The sequence below is a fragment of the Pelophylax lessonae genome (assembly GCF_965119305.1).
Source record: "Pelophylax lessonae genome assembly, chromosome: 9".
Classification (NCBI taxonomy): Eukaryota; Metazoa; Chordata; class Amphibia; order Anura; family Ranidae; genus Pelophylax; species Pelophylax lessonae.
Genome location: NC_138776.1, coordinates 127,584,350 through 127,607,815, shown reverse-complemented (window position 1 = coordinate 127,607,815; position 23,466 = coordinate 127,584,350). Strand labels below are relative to the sequence as shown.

General features: G+C 41.5%; 1 protein-coding gene across 2 annotated transcripts in view; it reads left to right on the top strand.

Annotated features, from left to right (window-relative positions):
• Positions 1-22,731, top strand: part of PANK1 (pantothenate kinase 1) — an 81,876-nt gene extending 59,145 nt beyond the window's left edge. For both annotated transcript variants that reach the window (XM_082269140.1, XM_082269141.1), the window contains exons 3-7: positions 1,429-1,682; positions 6,252-6,428; positions 11,022-11,145; positions 19,284-19,409; positions 22,472-22,731. In XM_082269140.1, the coding sequence (XP_082125266.1) occupies positions 1,429-1,682; positions 6,252-6,428; positions 11,022-11,145; positions 19,284-19,409; positions 22,472-22,531 (741 nt within the window). In that variant the 3' untranslated portion in view covers positions 22,532-22,731. The remainder of the gene's footprint in view (positions 1-1,428; positions 1,683-6,251; positions 6,429-11,021; positions 11,146-19,283; positions 19,410-22,471) is intronic.
• Positions 22,732-23,466: the final 735 nt, after the last annotated feature.

The following is a 23,466-nucleotide window of genomic DNA, read 5'->3' as shown; positions in this document are numbered from 1 at the left end:
CCATAGTTTGTAGACGCTATAACTTTTGTGCAAACCAATCAATATACACTTATTGGGATTTTATTTACCAAAAATATGTAGCAGAATACATATTTGCCTACTTGTATGTGGTGACAACACTCTGTTCATGTGTCCCAACTGTGCTCCTTTGTTGTCACTCTGTCACATGATGCATTTGAAGGAATGTAGATGTTGCCAAAGCGTTCATGTTCAGGCTGTGGAGGAGGAATTGAGACGTTTGGCTTTAGCGCCTGCGCACCCCAATCCCCCCAATGCAGGCTTATTTGGGGGAACACAATATTTATTAGACTAAATATTCTATTTTATTTAACAGAACAGTTCTGCTGGGCTGTATAAAGTTTCTCCAAATCAGAGAGAATGCTGCACAGACTCCTCAGAGGAGGAGCAAAGCTGTGATATAGGACACAGATAAAGTGTATTTGGGCTTTTCATGCCTATACAGGACTGCAAATGATAGTAAAGCTGCTCCATACACATTAAGGCCCCTTGCACACTATAAAATGCTGTTTATACATGGGTTTGGCATTTTTTTCTTTCAGCCTGTAGAAGCAACTCTGTTAGCCTATATGTCTATGCACATTTGGTCATTTACAGGCATATGCTGCAAAAAAATAAAACATCACAAGTGCTTGAGAGGAGCATTCAGGCAGAAAAACGTTTAACGCACCTAAACGCAGCGTTTTGGCGCGACAAGCGTTTTCAAGCGTAACTTTTTTTCTACCGTTTTGGAAAACAAAAGCTTATAAACACTATGCGCTTAAATGTATGCACAATAGGAACATTTTTTTCTGTCAGCAGTTCTAGCATTTTTCCTGCTGCCTAAGGTACATGGACCCTACATTACCCACTCCAGCCATTTTACTGTCTTCTAGGGGCATCAAAAGCTCAAATACACTTGATCTGTATCAAATTTTACAGCCTTGCACCACCCATAGGTAGCCTGTATAGCATTTTCTGTAGTTTAGAGTTTTCTGTCATTTAACAGAAATAATGAGGCCCTCTAAATGAAAATGGCTGGTGAGATAATATTGAGGTGTAGAGAACTTTCACCTGAAGTCCAAAGACTGGGGGAAGGAAAGATACATCAGCACTTACCAAGAACATGTTTATTGGGCCTACTAACCCTTTTTCTGGCACAACCGTCGGTTTTTGCACAATATTTTACATGCTAATTCAGAATCTGTTATGTTTATCTGTATTTGGCATTTCAGGATTTGCCAAGTGATAGATGCCCAAAGTGCAGAGCAGTCATCGTGTACTCTGTTTATATGTGTTATGCAATATCCAATATGTACAGGAGATCAAAGTGCTGTCAGATAGCTCTTTGCCCTTTATATTTGGAGAAATCGTCTCCTCTGCTCTACTTACACCTGCTTATTCATTAACTTTATGTTTCTCTCTGTCTAGATAGCTGACCTCCAGCTTCATAAACTGGATGAACTGGACTGCTTGATCCAGGGCCTTCTCTACATGGATTCAGTGGGATTTAATGGACGACCAGAGTGTTATTATTTTGAAAACCCAACCGATCCAGAGCAGTGTCTGAAGAAGCCATATTGCCTTGATAATCCTTACCCTATGTTGCTGGTTAATATAGGTTCAGGAGTCAGCATCCTTGCAGTGTATTCTAAAGACAACTATAAAAGAGTAACTGGGACCAGGTAATCTAATCTTTTATGAGCTATAACTTATTAGGATACTGTATATCAAAGCATACAAATTATTAGTAAAAAATAATGCCACACACCTCATTACACTCATCAGTTGCTTTATGACCAAGAGGATGTTGTACCCTAAGGATTCTGATCACATGGCGTTCATAGGGTTTTTGGTGTGACTCCCAGCTATATTACTATACACTGATCAGCCATGGCTTTATGACCACTGACAGGTTAAGTGAATAGCATTGATTATCTTGTTACAATGGCATCTGAAAGTTGGAGTGATATATTCGGCAGCAAGTAAACATGTTGCTCCTGAAGTTGATGTGTTGAAAGCAGAAAAAATTGGCATTACAATTTATTGTGTATGGGGCTGTTTAGCTGCAGAGCAGTCAGGGTGTCCAGGCTGATCTTTGTCCACAGTCCTACAATGGGCAGAGCTTTAGAACTGGACCACACAACAATGGAAGAAGGTGGACTGGTCTGATGAATCATGTTTTATTTTACATGGATTGCTTACCTGGAGAGGAGTTGGCACCAGGAGGTAGTATAGGAAGAAGGCCAGCTGGAGGAAGCTGTGTGATGCTTTGGGCAGTGTTCTGCTGGGAAACCTTGGGTCCTGCCATTCGTGTGGATGTTACTTGACACTTACCACCTACCTAAACATTGTTGCTGACCAAGAGCACCCCTTCATAGAGACAGTATTCCCTGATGGCAGGGGTCTCTTTCAGCAGGATAATGCGCCCTGCCAAACTGCTAAAATGGTTTGAGAATGGTTTGAGGTACACAACAAGTTTGAGGTATTGACTAGGCCACCAAATTTTTCAGATCTCAATCCAATTGGGCATTTGTGCAATGTGCTGGAAAAAACAAGTTCAATCTATGGAGGTCCTATCTCCCATATAACAGGACTTAAAATATCTGCTACTGATGGCTTGGTGCAAGATACCACAGCATACCTTTTGAGATCTATTGATGTTCATGCCTCAACAGGTTATGGCTGTTTTGGCTACAAAAGGGGGACCTATTCAGTATTGGGTGGGTGGTCAAAAATTATGGCTGACTGGTGTATACAGTCTAATGGAAGGACCAAACAAATGTATAAAGGTCCAACATTTTTAATGATAATGTTGGTTCAAGAAGAAAAAATCCAACACGTTTTGGGGGCCAACCAGACTCCTCCCTTTTATTGGGGCTGAGGAGATTTGACTGTGCCTAAATGGACTTGAGATAAATGGGATACCAAATTGATTTGCACTGTGGATTTCTGTTTGAATCTGTTTTGAAAGGCAAGTTATGGCAATATTAACAAGTGCAGCAAAGATGCCCTTTTTTTTATTAATAATTTTGGACTCTTGGACGTTTTTGTTTAACTCGCTCATTGGACCATGTATATGTGGATTCTCAATTCAAGGATTTCCCCCTGTTTATCAAGGGATGTTCCCCATTTCCTAGTTTCATAGTAGATGAGGTTGAATAAAGACACTGGTCCATCCAGTCCAACCTGTGTACTTGGTGTATGTGTGTCTATGTTGATAATAATTTCCCATATCCCTGTATAGTGTGTTCACTAAGATGCACGTCCAAGAGTCTTTGTATAACATTAGCATATCTCCTCTCAAGCATTTCTTCTCCAGAGAGAATAAGTTTAGTGCTTGTAGTCAAAATTGAGGTTCTCCAGTCGCCTTATTTATGTTGTTGCCCTTCTCTGGACTCCAGCTCCAGTACTTTGTGAAGTGCTGCTGAATATGTTTGGGGTTATTACTATTACTGTGGCTGTAAGTAAGACCATGAATAAATACTGAAAAAGTGTATACTAATAAAAACACTCATGGCATACTCCAACTTCTTTACACTATTGTGGGTAGTCGTTCTGTACATGGTCAGATATAGATCGATTTCCAAATGCTTTCAATGCCCACCTTATTGTAATATAGATCTTCTATCTGTGAACATTTTATAGGTATCTCTCAGTTCCAGACCTTAAGTCCCACTAAGGCCCCTTTCACATGGGTGTCCTGTTTGTTTCATGAGTTCAGTCATGTTTTTTCAAAGAAAAAAGGGATTCGGTTTACATCAGTATTTCATCAGTTTTCTTTTAACAGAAAAAAAAATAGGGCGTTGATCTGTTTCAAAAAACAGATGTTGACGGATGATCACCTGTTTACATCCGTTTTTCATAGAGATGCATTGATGTCCATTTTTTATCCATCTACAGATGGATGAAAGACTGACAAATGGAATACCTGTGTTCAAGGGGCCGTATGCTGGCCATACACGTGGGAAGCTTGTAGCAAGTTTTTCCTTGGCTTTTTGTTGAAGTTGAAATAAATGGTGCATGGCAATCTGCCACCCATTGTTTCAGTCAGTTTCAGACTTTGAGCATTCAAATGATCAACAACACAGATTAAAGTGATCAGAACAGATTTAATCCAGTCAAAGATAATTTGTTAATATTATCCACCTCAGTTGTTGGCCATTAAGTCTATTCAAACAGTGAAGGGGTGGCTGTGAACTACTGAGCTAACGTTTCCAAAGTGGCCTTAATATTAGGAGGCTTATGGCCAGAATAGTTTTCCTTCACAAATTCACAGGATCATAATTTCCTTGGCTGACTTTAAATTACTGTCCGGGTGCCAGGAAACCGGACCACATGGGGATGCAGGTAAAATAAAGCAGTTTATTGGAGCAAGAGTGGAAGCGAGATGAGGAGCAAGCCAGGGTCAAGTCCAGAAGCGGGTAGTCATCCAAGCCGGGGTCCAGTCTAGAAGAGGGTAGTGTGCCCATGCGGGTCATCTGCCGATGCGGGGTCGAGAGCCAGGAGAGTCGTCAGCCAAGCTGACACTGTGGAACACGGAGAACAGAAGACTGCTAGCAGAGATGCACCTTGGAGCACAAACGCAAAGGCGAGGACTGCAATCCACCAGGTGACTGATATAGTCAGGTGTGGAGCATCATCACTGTGTGACATCCAGGGAGCAGGCAAGTGATGGCACAATCAGAGTTTACAAGAAGCAGCAGTCTGCACATGTCCAAGATGGCTGCCAACAGGAGGGCAGAAGCTCATGATGTTGGCTGTGATCTTATGTGATCATTTGCTGAATGGCCAGCACAAGCACTGATTGTAAAAAGGGGTTTATCCCAATTAATTATAGCCATAATAAAGGGGTGTGTGTTAGTGTGTTAAAAAAATCTATCTCCTCTATGTGATTTAAAAGCCTGGTTTTGCCGTGAGGCCCAGCATGCAAAGTTACATTCCTGCATCTTCTCTTAAGAGTGGTCTCCAAACTGCTACCCTTTGCTTACCCTAATCTGGCCCTAGGGACACTCTTCCTCCCTCTGACATCAACAGTGGGGCACTATTCCTCCTACTGACACCAAAGATAGGGCACTATTCCTTACACTGACACCATTGATGGGGCACCATCCTTCTCACTGACACCAATGATGGGGTACTATCCCTCCCACTGACACCAATGATGGGGTACTATCCCTCCCACTGACACCAAAGATAGGGCACTATTCCTTCCAAGCACACCATTGATGGGACACTATCCTTCTCACGGACACCAATGATGGGGTATTATACCTCCCACTGACACAAATGGATGAGGCACTATTCCTCCCACTGTCACCAATGATGGGGCACTATCCCTCCCACTGTCACCAATGATGGGGCACTATCCCTCCCACTGTCACCAATGATGGGGCACTATCCCTCCCACTGTCACCAACGATGGGGCACTATCCCTCCCACTGTCACCAACGATGGGGCACTATCCCTCCCACTGACACCAATGACGGGGCACTATCCCTCCCACTGTCACCAATGACGGGGCACTATCCCTCCCACTGTCACCAATGACGGGGCACTATCCCTCCCACTGTCACCAACGATGGGGCACTATCCCTCCCACTGACACCAATGACGGGGCACTATCCCTCCCACTGTCACCAATGACGGGGCACTATCCCTCCCACTGTCACCAATGACGGGGCACTATCCCTCCCACTGTCACCAATGACGGGGCACTATCCCTCCCACTGTCACCAATGACGGGGCACTATCCCTCCCACTGTCACCAATGACGGGGCACTATCCCTCCCACTGTCACCAATGACGGGGCACTATCCCTCCCACTGTCACCAATGATGGGGCACTATCCCTCCCACTGACACCAATGGTGGGGCACTATTCCCCCTACAAATACAGATGATTGGGAACTAATACTCCTCCACCTAACCACAGCTGTGCTATGTAATTTTTTACTCCCACTGACAAACCTAAGGGGGTGCACGGTCCACAATCCGTGCACCCGTCCCCCCCAAAGTCTAAAGGACAGTAAACTGGCTCTTTGTTTACAAAGTTTGGAGACCCCTTTCTTAATGCATGATTTGCACCTGCATTGTTCTTTGTGTGTTTTTTGAAGCCCCCATAACCTTGAATTGGAACAGAAAGTTAGACAAGCATTTCTAGCCTATTGATATTTTTCATTTTGTTTTACTTGTACCAATACAGCTAGTATTCTATAATCCTTTAGTCACAGTTTTATTTCCTAATCTTTTCAGTCTGGGAGGAGGAACATTCCTTGGCCTATGCTGCTTGCTGACCGGTTGTGAAACATTCGAGGAGGCTTTGGAAATGGCTGCTAAAGGAGACAGCACAAATGTCGATAAACTTGTGAAGGACATCTATGGTGGGGACTATGAACGCTTCAGTCTTCAGGGCTCTGCTGTTGCCTCTAGGTAATAACTATACAGTAACACAAGTTGTTGATGCAAGAAATGTGTAGAAACATTTTAAGGCTAAGTTCACACTTGCTCATTCTCTGAAAGTCTCTCCATGGTGTGAACAGTAAACTTTTTTAAAGCATTTGCAGAGCTTTCAGCAAGTTTTGTTGAAGGTTTAAAAAGTACAATTCGCCTCCCTTTTTGAAATGGTAGATACAGAATACTAGGAGTACTTTCGCTTTAAACAAGTTATCAAGCAGACTTCAGTACTACTTGAGACTTGTTGGAAGCCTGCTAGCAGCTTGTTTAATGTGACAATCTGAACTCCCTTTAGGATCCGTGAATAATATTTCCAAACAGGAGATGAAGAGGCCCCTTACACATAGGGTGTGTAGCCACTGTGTGTCTAATCCCAGTGCCTTTGTGCAACAGGAATGCACATTTACAGCATCCAGCCTCACTGCCTGTCAAAGTCTGACCAGCTGAAATACACTGCAGCTCAACACTGTACTGAGTGGTGCTTGCACTTAGGGCCCCTATGTGTTAAAAGATGTTTGCCTGCAACAAAGGAATTCTGTGATCAGGGCATATGTCCCTTAATGCATACGGACCGAAACAGGAGTATCACTCTTTGTGCATGTGGCTGCTCGAAGTTTGCCAAAAGCTTCAAAAAGCTTGCTGTTTAGGAATGTCAGTGTGATGTAGGCCTAAAGGAGCTAACTTTTACAAATATGTTTGTAAGGGCTTGTTTACCCTTCTAGGCAGGTGAGCCACAGTTATACTGCCCCTCCTTAAGCTGCAAAGGCAGCTCAACAGTGTTGTACACATGCTGTGGGCATGGGAAAAATTCTACTACCTATTGTGTTCATTAGGCAGTACTGTTACCGAACACAACCCATTCAAGTGAATAGGGCCATGCCTCAACAGCGTTCAGTGCCTTTGATTAAAGAGGAAGTAAACTTCCATGAATTGTTTGTACCGTTAGGTAAGCCTATAATAAGGTACTGTAAATATCTCCTAAATGTGCATCGTTTAGGAGATATCCACTGTATATACCGATGACGTCATCGGCGCATGCGCTCCTAAGAGCCCTGTCCTGTGACCGCCGCCTCCTGCGGCCATGTGCAGGAGTGACGTCCCACAGCTGTGGCCAGGCACACACCTGCAGTCCATGGACCAGGAAGGAAGATGGGCGAAGATGCATGAGGCCTCCAGCAGTGAAAACGGGGGCTTCATTTGCAGGTAAGTTTCACATAATGTGTTAGAATGCGATGCATACTAACACATTATGCCTTTTACTTTACAGGTCAGGAAAAGGAAAAAAAATAGAGGCAATGTTTACTTCCTCTTTAAGGCACAGTGATGCTGGCTTTACAGGGTAAAACAGGTGGTGAGGAAGCAACATATCGCCTACTCACCGCCTGTCAGATGCCTCTGAAAAGCTATCTACAGCAAATGTCTTTTCAGAGGGGTGGCATGGTTCTACCACAAGTGTGCATACCACAGTGCAACCTAATGTAATTCATAACCACTGACGTGCAACATATGATGTGACTGATATGCCAGCTATATAAAATTGAACATTGTATGACATAGAACAGCTGCAACAAACTCGGTCACAGTGCTGCCAGTCTTAGCAGTCACTTAACTGCACACTGCTGTTCAATAGGGACAAAACCATACATTACATATATTTATTGAAATGTTAATGGAAACAATAGTTTACGAAATGCAAAAACCATTATATAACGTAGTCTACATAGCATCTTTGTGCTGTGGATAATAACCAAGAGGAGCATAAACTGTAGGTGTAAAATGCAGAAAAGAGGTTTCTCTGTGGGATTTCAGGGCTGATTCCTAATGATGTGATGAGGAACGTGGAGGACAGGGAAAATCTAAGCGAAGAGGGCATATACATTTTTATTTAAATAGGTCTGTTTTGGGCATCCTTATAAGGATGCATCCTGGGAACCAGGGACCTTGGAATTATAGGGTCCATACAAGTGGGAGGAGATCCTGGGGCAGATCCAAAAAGGCCTGTTGAGGTTGGAATGCCCAGGAAGATGCTGGAGTCTGTGGCTGGTGAAAAATAGTCCTGGGACAACCTGTTCAGTTTTCTTCAAAGATTAAGTAGTATGACGATGACAGGTTTTATGAGAAACACGGGTAACCAAACATATAAATTTGTCACAATGATATCAAGGTAGGTGCGGCCCAACAGTTACTTGGCCACTGCCAGAATACAGCTGCCTACGTCTAGGCAGGAAACCTCAGTTTGTCTTGTACTGTGCTGGAGAACGAAATTAATAGAGAAGTACAACCAAAGCTCATTTGGCTGTATTTCTTCTCTTGGATCACTGGAGTGCAGTTTGTTCTGTACTCCTGTGACCCGTTTTCAGCTGAAAGCGGGCTGAAACCGCTGTCGGCTGACGTCACAAAGCTGGTTCAGGCTTGGGAAAGATTGTGACCATGTGGTTGGGATCCACCTACAAACCTGGACCAGCAGCTGGCAGACAGCGGTAACTGACAGTCCCCACTCTCTGCTTACACAGCACTGAGAACAGAGCAATCAGCAGTCTTTAATCGCTCAGTTTTCTGTCTTGGTGGGGGACAGGTAAGTATGATTTAAAAAAAAATAATAATCCTAAAAGAGGTCTTAGGCCCCATTCAGATATTGTATTGTGGAAACAAGCGTTCCCGCTTGCGATTTTAAAAGTTGATTTACATGCTCTTCCCATTAACTTTAATGGGTGCCTTATGTGGGTTTGATGCCCAAAAGAAGCGCCTGCTCTTTTTTGGCGGACAAGCGTAGCATGATTTTTTAACACATTTTGCCACGATTGCCATGTGATTGTGTCATACGACAACCACAGCAGAATCGCACCTCATTTGGGGTCCCGTTAAGAATAATGGCACCCAAACTCACATTGCGTGTTTTGCTGCGATTTGGAAATGCAGGCAGAATCACAGCGATTCTGCCCGTGATTCCAAATCGACCTAATGTGAACGGAGCCTGAATCTCACATTAAGTACTTAACCGATACGTTAAGGGTCACATGACTTTCACATGTAAAAATGACATCCAGAGTTCTTCCCATGCATGGAAAAGCCAGCCAGGTGTCCAAATGCTTACTAATCACCCAACCATGCACAATAGCTAACAAGCGTCATCCCTAAACTTCTGACCCCACAATGCTTTTGCAGTGCAGGCTGTCATGTCTCCCCGATAATTAACAGCCCAAGAAGAGTATTTGACTCCACTGTTTACAACAAACAACACTATTCCTCAGAATACATACAAAGGTGTGTATTCCTCAGAATTGCCTGCTCGTCCCTTTATTACTGACTTATCTAAATTATTCAGGTTCCCTGATTATAGTAACCTCACCCTTTAGAAGATCTTGTGAAGGATTTCTGTGTAACCCTGGTGTAGCTAATCAATGAGAGGATAAGTGAAAAGGTGAATAGACACGGCTATAGACAATAAGAAAATGACAATAGTGTCAGGTAACCAAACAAACCATAACCAATGCAAACAATATACAAGGTGAGCGCATGGTAATTGAGGAAGATACAGGACTGGGACTAGCAGGACAGGGAAATAATAGGGATGAACAGGATTGGGACCAAGCATATCATAATACAAGCCTGGGAGAATAGATGTCCAGAATAACAAGGTAGTAGGCTGAAAACTGAGGCATCTGGGTGTTGAGGAGGGAGAATATAAAGTCTTCCAGTGGCCAGGCACAGTTGTTGATTTAATAAAGTAGGGTTATGTGTTGGGAGTAGTCACCTACTTGTGGCTACTGGAACCTCACAATATATAGAGACTGATATCCAGTGCCTTGAAAAAGTATTTACAACCAAAAACATCAATATATTTTATTGGGATTTTATGTGATAGACCAACACATAGAGGCACATAATTGTGAAGTGGAAGGACAATGATAAATAGTTTTCAAAATGTTTTAGAAATAAACATCTGAAAAGTGTGGCGTGCATTTGTATTCAGCCCCCCCGAATCAATACTTTTGTAGAACCACCTTTTGCTGCAATTACAGCTGGAAGTCTTTTTGGGGATGTCTCTACAAGCTTTTCACATCTAGAGAGTGACATTTTTGCCCGTGACCCGGGTGAGCCGCGGGGGGAGGAACGTCCCCTCCTGCTCCTTGTAATGACAGCCGAGCGGCTTCTCGGGCACATCGGTTGTCATTACAAGACAGACGCCCGTTGGCTATGAACGCCGGTACCGGGGTGATGCCTCTAGCTGCAGGCATCACTCGGGTACATGCAATTTCCCGAAATATCGGCCACCTTGGTGGCCAATTCCGATATATCGGGGAAAGTGCATATCGGCCCTCGATATATCGGCTTTGCCGATAATCGGTCGATCCCTACTTATAAGCAATTATTACTTTAAAGGGGTAGTAGAAAAGGTTTTATTTTCAAGTGATTTTTGCTCATCAATTATATGTAGTTAGTACCTAACACCCATTTATTAGCCACATAAATCCTATGCATTGGTGGATAAAATCATAAGTGAAGAACCATGGTATTTCTGATAGTTAATGCTTTTTATTGTCTCTAATTTTTCTCCTTTTAAAAAAGTTTTGGACATATGATGAGCAAAGAAAAAAGAGATACCATCAGTAAGGAGGACTTGGCAAGAGCGACACTGGTTACCATTACAAATAACATTGGGTCAATTGCCCGTATGTGTGCCCTTAATGAGGTAAGAATTATGGCTTGCAATGATTCATTTTAGTGACATTTAAAAGGTTAATGTTGATTGCACATAGCAATTTTAAGTTTATGCCGTCCTCAGTAACAACTATTACTGTGCAAGCATATACACTCACTGGCCACTTTTATTAGGTACACCTTGCGAATACCGGGTTGGACTCCTTTTGCCTTCAGAATTGCCTTAATTCTTCGTTGCATAGATTCAAAAAGGTGTTGGAAACAGTTCTCAGAGATTTTGGTCCATATTGACATGATAGTATCACATAGTTGCTGCAGATTTGTTGGCTGCACACCCATGATGCAAATCTCCCTTTCCACCACATCCTAAAGGTGCTCTTTTTGAGATCTGGTGACTGTGGAGGCCATTGGAGTACAGTGAACTCATTGTCATGTTCAAGAAACCAGTGGTGAGATGGTTTGAGCTTTGTGACATGGTGCATTATCCTGCTGGAAAGAGCCATCAGAAGATGGGTACACTGTAGTCATAAAGGGATGGACATGGTCAGCAACAATACTTAGGTAGACCGTGGCGTTTAAATGATGGTCAGTTGGTACTAAGGGACCCAAAGTGTGCTAACAAAATATGCCCCACACCATTACGCCACCACCAGCCTGAACTGTTAATACAAGGCAGGATGGATCCATGCTTTCATGTTATCTACGCCAAATTCTGACCCTACCATCTGAATGTCGCAGCTGAAATCGAGACTCTTCAGACCAGGCTACATTTTTCCAGTCTTCTATTGTCCAATTTTGGTGAGCCTGTGCCAGTTGTAGCCTCAGTTTCCTGTTCTTAGCTAACAGGAGTGGCACCCGGTGTGGTCTTCTGCTGCTTTAGTCCATCTGTTTTCAAGGTTCAATATTTTGTGCATTCAGAGATGGTATTCTGCATACCTTGGTTGTAACAAATGGTTATTTGAGTTACTGTTTCATTTCTATCATTTACAGCCAGTCTGCCTTTTCTCCTTTGGCCTCTGACATCAACAAGGCATTTTCCTCCACACATCTGCAGCTCATTGAATATTTTCTCTTTTTTGGACCATTCTCTGTAAATTTAAAGATGGTTGTGCGTGAAAATCCCAGTAGATCAGCAGTTTTTGGAATACTCAAACCAGCCTGTCTGGCACCAACAACCATGCCACATTCAGAATCCCTTAAATCCCCTTTCATCCCCATTCTGGTGCTCTTTTTGATCTTCAGCAAGCCGTCTTCACCAACGTCTAGATGCCTAAATGCATTGATTTGTTACCATGTGATTGGCTGATTAGCAATTTGTGTTACCAAGCAATTGAACAGATGTACCTAACAAAGTTACCAGTGAGTGTATATTGCCTTTGTCACAACTACATACCAGACAACACTACAGTGACTCAAGAATGCAATTCATGCTTTGCAACCAATCAGATACAGTATTTGTTTATACTATGTAAACTATATGTGAAAATGACAAGGTTGTGTCTGATTGGTTTCACTTTTCTTTGCATTCATGTACAAAAATAAGCTAAAATTGCTAAATTGTAAATAAAATGACATTAACGACAGCTCTCTTTACATGCTAGCATCAACTCTATGTATGCTGAAATCAGATGGGAAATTCGTTTTTAGTGGAAAGGTGTGTTTTGTCGAAGGTGCTTTTTCAATGCATAACATCTGTTTATAAAGCAAAATGCCTATATTTTTCATACCGTCCAATGGCACAGAATATATTAAGACATTAGCTGACTTCTTTTTAAGGCAGTAAAGAGTACATTGAAGATATGCAGGACTCCATAGCAGCCAGTCTGATTTCAGATTAGCTGTTTGTGTAGTCCGATAAGTTGATGATTACTGATTGGTTGCTATGGATGAAACACTTGTCTCTGCTGTCCTTTGATACATGAAGATTAATCACCACATTATGGACTATTTATTGTGATTCAGCCACTACTCCCCCCATACTTTATGTAGTCACTATTATTGGATCGGGATGTTCACCCACATTTGAGTATTTCCACCTGACTGTTTCCTTCAGTCATTGGATTTACTGCACTGGTCACTTTTATATATTTTGGTTTTTCGCACCATTGTGTCATGTTGGATTGTTTATTCTACTTTTGCAATTTGAACCATCTACTATTGTTTACCATACTAATGCACTTGGTCACTGTTACTGGGCTTTCATTCTGAGACCCAGATTGTTGCACTTTATCTTGCACAGTCACTTTATATCACACCTTCTTCTGATCGCCTTTTGTGCCAATCTTTGTCATCTAGTCACTTTACTGGGCACACACCCGGGTAGCCCAGACCGCTACACCAGACACTCTATTTATTAATTATTGTCATATATCTTTTTACCTGTTTTATGCTTATTTGCTGGGTTTGCACAGTCAAGGTTCATCTATATATGCTTACATGTTTATTATATACATAAGGCCTTTCATCTATTATTACTCTACTCCCACTCCAGTGAATATCTTCCCCTACATCCTTTTCCCGGCAGCGCCATATTCCCTCACCCCTTATTTTTATCACACTCTCTTAGATATAACCAATGAGGTTGCAGCTTCTTCCCTTCATCTGTAGCGCGGAACCCTTTCTCTATATTTTGCTGTCCTTTGCACTGAATTCCGAAGTCGGTCTTCTGGTATATAAGGCAAAACTCAGCGCTGCTGAAAGCAGTACAAGGCATCAGAATGCCTTAATGGATGAATGCCAGTCTGGTGAAGTGGTCAATCCTATTACACAAAGACTGTCCAAGGTAGCACCCACATGTAATGCTGAGCCTCCATGATTGGAACAACTGAAACTGAATAAAAGAAAGGGGCAAGCCAGTAAGGCCGGGGAGGAAGAGTTAGATTATGCTGGATGTCCTTCAGTCAGGAAATGTGGGCTTTATTTGATTTGCTGCAGCAGAAAATGTGGGCTTTATTTGATTTTCTGCAGCTTCTGATATACTCCTAGAAGCTCAGTGTGCTGTGAAATCAGAGTAAGCAACTTTAGTACAGAAGGGGTGCCTGCACAACTGAGCAAGACTGAAGGTAAGGCTGGAGCACAGCTTTAAATATGCTTGTACATGCCTCCGTGTAGCTTAGCTGTTCACTGCACTTGGAGGGTGTAGCAGGGTAAGGACTCTACAGTTAGGTCCCCAGTTTGCTGTACACATACAGGGACTTTGTTGGAGGACACACTGTACATTGGAGACCCTAGACAGATACATGCAGAAACGTTAGTGGTGGACATAATGGGGGAAGAAATATGCAGTGAGAATCCAGATTTGCCCTACTCACTGATGAAGGACTTCGTGGTGGAAGGACTGTACAGTGGGGTTCCAAGTGTGTTGTACACCTACAGGGACTTTGATGGGGACATAGTGGGGGAAGGTCTGTACTGTGAGAACCCAGTTTGTTGTACACATACAGGGAATTTAATGGGGACATAGTGGGGGAAGGTCTGTACTGTGAGAACCCAGTTTGCTGTAAACATACAGGGACCTTGATGGAGGACATGGTGGGGGAATGACTGTACAGTGAGGTTCCAAGTTTGTTGTACACCTACAGGGACGTTGATGGATGACATAGTGGGGTAAGGATTGTACAGTAAAGCTGGCCATAGATTATTAGAATTTTAAACAAAAGTTCCTAAGAAAAGTCGTTCAGAAATTTGTACAAAAATCATTTGAAATTCATTTCAAAGATTGTTTGCTTTTAACATTTGAATTTGGCATGAATGGAATTTACCAAACACAAACCACATGCACTGTGTGCGTACCTGAAAAACTTTCCATCTTGCTCCTTTTAATTTTCTCGTGACTGTGATTGAAAACGAACCCCAACCCACTAATGATTAGAAAAACGAACAACGTTTCTTAGAACATTTTTTTTTTCCTTAAGAATATTCTTTTAAAATTTTACCCATTTATGGCCAGTTTAAGGATCCCAGTTTGTTGTACATGCACAAGGACATTGATGGAGGACATCAGGCTGGAAGGACTGTAAAGTGTAAATCCTAGCTTTTCGTGAATGCACTAGGACATTGATGGAGGACATAGTGGTGGAAGGATTGTACAATTCACAGTTTACGCCTACATACACAGGGACTTTGATGGATCCTGAAGGAGTAAAGTAGAATAACAACGCACTGTGATAATTTTTACAAAATTACCATGTATGAAACTTTTTATAGGATTAATGTGTTTATATGAGTGGAAACCTTTTTTTGAAATATCTTCTTGTACGCAGATATTTTTGTTTCCGTTTAGAAGGTACATATTTTCATCGGCTGGGGAACATTTCGTGTAAACCACCAGAAATTTGATGGCCTCTTCCTGCTTTCAGCTTCTTTACAGTGTTGCCTTGTGGCATGGAGTTCAAGCAGCATTGTACAGGGCTATCAAAGCATGAAGAACTGCAGCAGAATACTGCAAGAGAACTCCTGTCTTTTTGCTTAGTGTTGTCTTATTTTACTCCTTTTTTTTGTAATACTTGTATTCCTCAAAGACTAATTTCGTACAATGCTGAGAATTCATTGTCGGTGCAATCTAGGCATACTGGAACCCCCTTTACTAAAGCCTTTACTTCAAGTAAAAGGCAATATTCAGCATTTGTCTTTTCATTGGACTGGAGCTTTTGATGTCCCCCCCCCAGGTTTTAACACTTTTTTAAGTAAATGCCATAATAATAATTTATTTTATACAAGTGAAGAAAAGCAAAAGTGGTTTATTGCCAATATCAACCAAAATCTTTTATCTTTCGGAATTGACATAGGAAAATAACACCCCAATTTGTGCCGTGGATTCAGAATACCTCAGTTAGAAACACTGTCAGGAGTGTGCCTATTTTGGCACAGGAGGGATTGGGAAGGTGTAACTAATATTCTCACATATGTAGACTAGTAGTTAGAACTTGTAACCCTTCATTTCTCCAAGACATGCTGGGAGCTTTGGACTTGTAGCTCCCTAATACCCCCAAGAATCATCCTGGGGCTTGTACCCACATACCGCTGTACAAACAGCCAGAGCAGCAGTTGGTGTAGCAAAGATTAATCTGCCTCCCCTTATTACAATGTCAACCCTCCCCACCTCTGGAATGCACTAGTTGGCACCAGTTGTACTAGTTTGCTAGTCTTATTACTACTTAACAAACACCTGTGGAGGCAAGAACAACTTATTGGCCACCTATACACATTTCCCTACTTTCTAATATTGCCAGATAGATTGTTTAGAACAGGACATGTGTAGGATTTCTTTTAGTACTTGGATGTTAATCATTTGTCTCAAACACCCTGTGAGTTTCATTTTTATTTATTCTTTTGCATGTTGGCATTGAAATTGAACAAGGGTTTTCTAGGCCAAAATGATCCTCCTATTACTTCATCATTTTAAACAGTACAATATATCTTCATAACTTTGATTATAAATGATCTAATGTAGGTCTATACAGCAATTAATTTTAGTTTTTTGAATAGATTTATTTTCCTGTGTCTAAAATAACTCTACTGGAATTCGGAGTCATATTCTGTTTAACACTTTTTTTTCCAGGGGGCATTGCCTTACTTCCCTGTACTTCTCCGCTTTGATTTTTTGTATTTAGCCTGTTGGACAGACTTGCCAACCCCATGCTGACAAGGAACAGGGAGGGATAGGAATTGCGCAAATTAGCAACAAAGTCAGGATGCCCATCAAATATCAAAGGTTCCTGCGAGCTACTACGGCCAATACTACTTAAATCAAGCCAGCTGTAAGCACTGATCACTTTCTCATTCTGAAGCGCATAGTGGCATAATAAAACAAACCTTGGTGCTGTGCTAAACAATATCATCTAAAACAATCTAAGAAATCTAAAAAAAAATGAATGATAACTGTTAGAACCTCAGTTGTGACAAATGTGCTATACTAGAGGTAACATGTGAATTAATAATACTTGTGATATAATCAGATACTTCTAACCTAAAGTCCACAACTATGCAAATTTTAAGCAAATATATTGTGTTGATCCTCCCCTCCATCGACATCCATATTGTGCAGGGTGCTCACTCTTCCTTCTCCTTTCGTGCAGTTAAATTAACACATCCATGTGCCACCAGGATGAGTGCCCCCCCCCCCATTGTTGGGTTCCCACCTCAAACACTGTGACCTTGCACCTAGGCTCAGTCTAATAACGCATTTTTGCCTCTCCCCAGTCCGGAGGATGAGTATCCGTTTAGCCCCAATACGTACTGCTTGTCGCCTCGCTCCACTCCTCCACAGTACCGTTGCAATGTCACATATGAAGAAGGAATTCAATAGTGCTTATACCCTTAAAAGCATATCTGTATTAAAAACAATAGTATGGGTACTCGCATTTTGCTGGTGCTTCCAGCGCACCAGACTAAACATACAAAATATCCTCCAACAGCGGTTTCATTTGTGCCTGCAAGCCATCAGTCCACACTCCTGGAAGCTGGTCCAAGCCGCCGGGTGCCGTCACTGTCCTTGCCCCTTCCCTACGCATATCGACACAGGGTGGTCACGTTTCTTAATCAGGGGAAAATTCTATTAGAATAGAAATAGAATTTTCCCCTGATGAAGACACATGACCCTGTGTCTATACGCGTAGGGGAGGGGCAAGAACAGTGACGGCACCCGGCGGCTAGGTAGAACCAGCTTCCAGGAGTGTGTACTGTGGGCTTGCAGGCACAAATGAAACAGCTGTTGGAGGATATTTTGTATGTTTAGTCTGGTGCGCTGGAAGCACCAGCAAAATAAGTACCCATACTATTGTTTTTAATAAAGATATGCTTTTAAGGGTATAAGCACTATTGAATTCTTTCTTCATATGTGACATTGCAATGGTACTGTGGAGGAGTGGGGTGAGGCGACAAGCCGTACGTATTGGGGCTAAACGGATACTCATCCTCGGGCCTGGGAAGAGGCAAAAAGGCATTATTAGACCTAGCCTAGGTGCGAGGTCACAGCGTTTGAGATAAGAACCCAACTATAAGGGAGGGAGCACTCATCGTGGTGGCACTTATGTGTTCATTTAACTGCATGGAAGAGTGAACACCCTGCACAATACAGATGTCGGTGGAGGGGAGGATCATCACAATATATTTGCTTAAAATTTGCATAGTTGTGGACTTTGTCTTTCAAAAGAAGCGTTTGATTATATCACAAGTATCATTAATTCACATGTTACCTCTAGTATAGCACACTTGTCACAACTGAGGTTCTAACAGTTGTTCTTTATTTATATATTTCTTTTATTGTTATATATGATATTGTTTAGTGCAGCACTAAGGTTTGTTTTATCCAGATGCCCATCAGTTAGCAAAATCTATGCAACACTTGGCTTCTATCACATTAGCAGTGCTGCTTAATGCCCTTTGAAACACTGTGCTACAACTATGAGCTGAGCTGACAGTGCATATTTTTAGCACTGATCACTGTATTAGTATGCACTGGTCCCCAAAAAGTGTCAAAAGTGTCCAATTTATCTGCTGCAACGTCGCAGTCCCACTATAAGTCGCTGATCGCAGCCATTACTAGTATAAAAATAAATAAATAAATCTATAAAAATTCCAAAAAATATCCCATAGTTTGTAGACACTAGAACTTTTGCACAAACCAATCAATATATGCTTATTGTTTTTACCAAGACTATGTAGCAGAACACATATTTGCCTAAATTGATTAAGAAATTAGATTTTTTACATTTCTTTATTGGGTATGTTTTATAGCAGAAAGTAAAAAATATTGTTCTTTTTTTGTTTATAGCAGAAAAAATAAAAACCACAGAGGTGATCAAATACCACCAAAAGAAAGCTCTATTTGTGGGGGGAAAAAAAGGACATAAATTCTATTCGGGTATAGCGTCATATGGCCACGCAATTGTCAGTTAAAGTAACGCAGTGCTGTATTGCCAAAAATGGCCTGGTCATGAAGGCGGTAAAACCTTCCCGGAGCTGAAGTGATTAAAAACATTACTCTCATCCATTGGTGCATCATTCCTGTTCTGTGTTTTTCTCACTATAAAGTCTGTATATATTTTTTCAGTATAAGTGTTTGTAATCATCCATGATAACAAGCATGCCTATGTTAAGTAGTCTATAAGGTTATATGGAATTAATAAGTTGTGTGTAATTAATGTCTGTGTTGCTCTGCACTTGTAGAACATTGACAGAGTATTATTTGTGGGGAACTTTCTACGAATTAACATGGTTTCAATGAAGCTGCTATCTTATGCCATGGATTACTGGTCAAAAGGACAGCTCAAAGCCCTTTTTCTGGAGCATGAGGTAAGAGACATTTTAACAATCTATTTAATCATGGATAATTTAAAATCATGTTATGATGTTTACTTAGGGCAGCCATTCATGGAGCGAAATTAGTCTGGTTCAATCAGCTTGTGTACAACCAGCCTGCAAGGTTTTACTTGAATGGCCAGTGCCGCCGGCCATAGCCGACAACACTGATCATTGTATTCTTGCAGCAGGGAAGCCTCCCCACTGTCAGAATACAATAGCACTGCGGGAGTGATCATTCGGATAATTTTTTTTTTTTTTAATTTGTTCAACCCACTGGTTTAACAAAAAAAAAAGATTTAATGTATGGCCAGCCTTAAGCCGGCCGTACATTAATCTTTTTCTTGTTCAACCAGCTGCCCATACATGGATCAAATTCAACCTGTTCAAAAAGGACGGGACGAATTGTGATCCATGTATGGGCTAGCTGGTTGTACACAAGTCAATCTATTCAGCCTATTGGGTTTTACCCAATGCATCAGTGTTGCCGGCTAAAGACATTAAAGCTAATCCTTATATTCTGCCAGCGGGGAAGGCTCCTTGGCAGCAGAATACAAAGGCTCAGCAGGAGTGGTTCCCCCATCTACATCAAATGTCTGTTAATGTTTTTGTTTTGTTTAACCAACTGGTTGAATAAAAAAATGAAACCTGTAAAAGACCTCAATGTGACATGGTGGTCATTCTCCTGATATTAAAACTAGTAGCTCAGAAAATATGGTTGGCAAAAGGCAGTGTGATGGAAGAATACAACTCGTAGCACCTATGCTTATCTTCTGCATGGACTAAGATCCCCAGTTAGTGATTGAACTTAAGGTACACAGTAATATGTTTTGGAGCAGGGATAACCATAGTGCTACCACATGCCACTAGCATTGGAACTCGCAGCTCTAGGAGCCCAAGTACAATCCAGCCTATTGGCACCTACAAATAGCTGCTCCCTTGCAAACTTTATGCACCTCTGCAGCTTAAGGAGCTGAGACCAAAAGGTCCAGAAATGTAGGGAAAGTAATTTTCCTGCAGCTCTATAAAACTGTCAGATGTAAATTAAAGCGATAAGTCCATAAGGTGGCATGCACCTCGTTGGACTTAACTCGTACTATGCCTGCACATTGTACAAAGTGGCTGAATTCCTGGAGTACAGCTTTAAAACGGAGTGGTCAAAAAAATGGATACCGTGAAATGTATGCCATCATCCCCAAGAAACTAGGACAAAAAACAAGGGGTAGTAGGGGCCAAGAGAGGACCCAAGAAAGCGTGACTATACCGGCATAACTGGTGGTTGCAGGAATACAAATACAACACTCATGTATGTATAAAAAATATATTCATTTTATTACAAAAGAATAAAAAACATGACAACAAGACATACAATACATAAAAGATACACCGGTCCGTGTGTGTATGATAACTGTGTACCAAAATACCACACTACTGGATCCTAATATATATTTTGCAGACTATTGGTCCCTGGATAAGCCTTTTTTTTTTTTTTTTTTTTACGCGTTTTGCTTTAATTGCTTCATCAGGGCATTGCCAAGATCAAATGGGTACTGCACTAAAGAGAATATAGTGAAAATACAAAAATTACAATCATTATAAACAAATATTTCATATTCATACATTGATACATATTGCATAATTTTTAACTATAATTATGCTAACCTCAAAATAGGACGGACAAGATGAAGGGATATCTCCCCTGCAGGCGCCGGGAGGCCAATATATGTGGATCATAAAGGTGGTGGTATAATACAGCCTTTTTCAACCAGGGTGCCGTGGCACCCTGGTGTGCCTCCTGGGTTCTTCAGGGGTGCCTTGGCAAAATGGCTAAAAATGGCAACAAGTTTTTACTTTGTAGAATTACAACCATGGGCATTGTGCGGGTCAAGCCACTGGCACCCTGACAACACTGGGCACTGTGCGGGTCAAGCCACTGGCACCCTGACAACACTGGGCACTGTGTGGTTCAAGCCACTGGCACCCTGACAACACTGGGCACTGTGCGGGTCAAGCCACTGGCACCCTGACAACACTGGGCACTGTGTGGTTCAAGCCACTGGCACCCTGACAACACTGGGCACTGTGTGGGTCAAGCCACTGGCACCCTGACAACACTGGGCACTGTGCGGGTCAAGCCACTGGCACCCTGACAACACTGGGCACTGTGCGGGTCAACCACTGGCACCCTGACAACCCTGGGCACTGAGTGGGTCAAGCCACTGGCACCCTGACAACCAGTGACATCACTGTTTGATAAGGAGAATGATGGGTGCTTGCACAGCATCCTTGTTTACTCCTCCTCATCCCCTCTCCATCAGCACTGGGGTCACATTAGAAGAGAAACTGGGGAGAAGAGAAACGCTAGAATACTAGTCTATACAAGTTTGCAATAGTGGAGGAATAAATCACGTCTAATGTTGGATAGCCCAGGTGTATGGATGTTGCTGCGTTATGTAAAACTATTATTTTAGTTTTTTTTTTTTTTTTTTACATTTTAGAACGGGATGCCTCGAGATTGTGCAGAATTTTAAAGGGTGCCGTAACTGAAAAAAGGTTGAGAAACACTGGTATAATATTAGCATAGGCACAAAAGCCTAGTATGGGTGATATTCTATATATATATATATATATATATATATAGATATATATATATATATATATATATATATATAGAGATGAAAATACCATATGGGATATAATAAAGGAAATATTAGGGAGAAGGGCTGGTAGCCTCAATTTTGACTTGAAACCCTCAAATGCAGATGTCAAAAAATACAATCCAACCAAGAAGGAAATTTGCCTGGAAAGAAAAATACCAGTATCACATATCTGTATTTGTCTGCATTTATCTGAGAACAAAATCCCCCTAAGGGGGAGGGAAAAAAGGGACAACTAGGTCCATAGATATATCTGGGAGAGGAGGGGGTACAGCAACCTCTCTCCCCACGAATTCCCATATAAAAGGTCCCCATATAGGTTTGGGTTTAAAACGGACTTGCATGTTTAATCGCACAAATAATTTCAATGGTCTTTCTGAATAACAAAATGTGTTTTAGGGTTATTTCGGAGCTGTTGGGGCCCTTCTGGAGCTACTGAAGATGAATGACGATCACTAGGAAGATTGTCGGTGCACGAATCGCACACCTCAAGGCTGCTGTCTAAGAGGATTCTTCCTTCCTAAGCTTCCAAGAGATGCATACAAAGCCATTTCCAACCTGTATGTCGTGTCTTGTACATAGAGCAGATTCCTTTCAACAGACACTGAAATCCTGTACATATTTGTATATTTTATTGTATAAACCAACTTTGCAACATTGCCAAATGTACTGTAGTGATTTTAGAACTAATTTTTATGCAGTAATTATTCATATTTATATTTCTTTTTTATGTAAATAGTCTTTTACTCTGCTGGTTATGCAGGGCTGCTGCTGTTTTAAAATAGAGATCTCAGTTTTATGTTTTTTGTCATAACATCTCTGTTAGTTGAACTTTAATGCTAAACCTCAGTAATACTGTTTGAGACTCTGAGGGCGGCTTTGCAAATTTTGTGGAGATTGGACCTTTGAAATCCTAGAACTACTTGTTGGGTCACTCACACCCTTCTAATGAGAGACGGTTAATGGAAAAACCCATCATTCACATTTGGACTAATTTTAGACTGGTATTTTATTTGAGGAAACAATATATCTGCTGAGTAGTGAAAAAAGGTTTAGCTTTCATTTCCTTTCTCTGTTGAAAGGCAAATTATCAATTTCATTTCATTTTTATTAAATGCTTCCATGTTTATAGGGTATCTCTTTATATAATTTCTATAATTACTTGTTTAACATTTTTATTTTTTAAATACATTTTTCATGCAAGGTGCTTCCAACATTTTAGGTTGCCCTTGTTCACTGAAAACACTAAAAATTCATATGTGTCTGTATGAGCAAGCAGACTTGGAAGCGGGTGTATCCCTCCTGTGAGTTTTGAATAGACCTGAATAGCAGGATATCAAACTATCTAGGCTATTCACAACATAAAAGTAAATCTCGGTGTAGCAAACCTACTT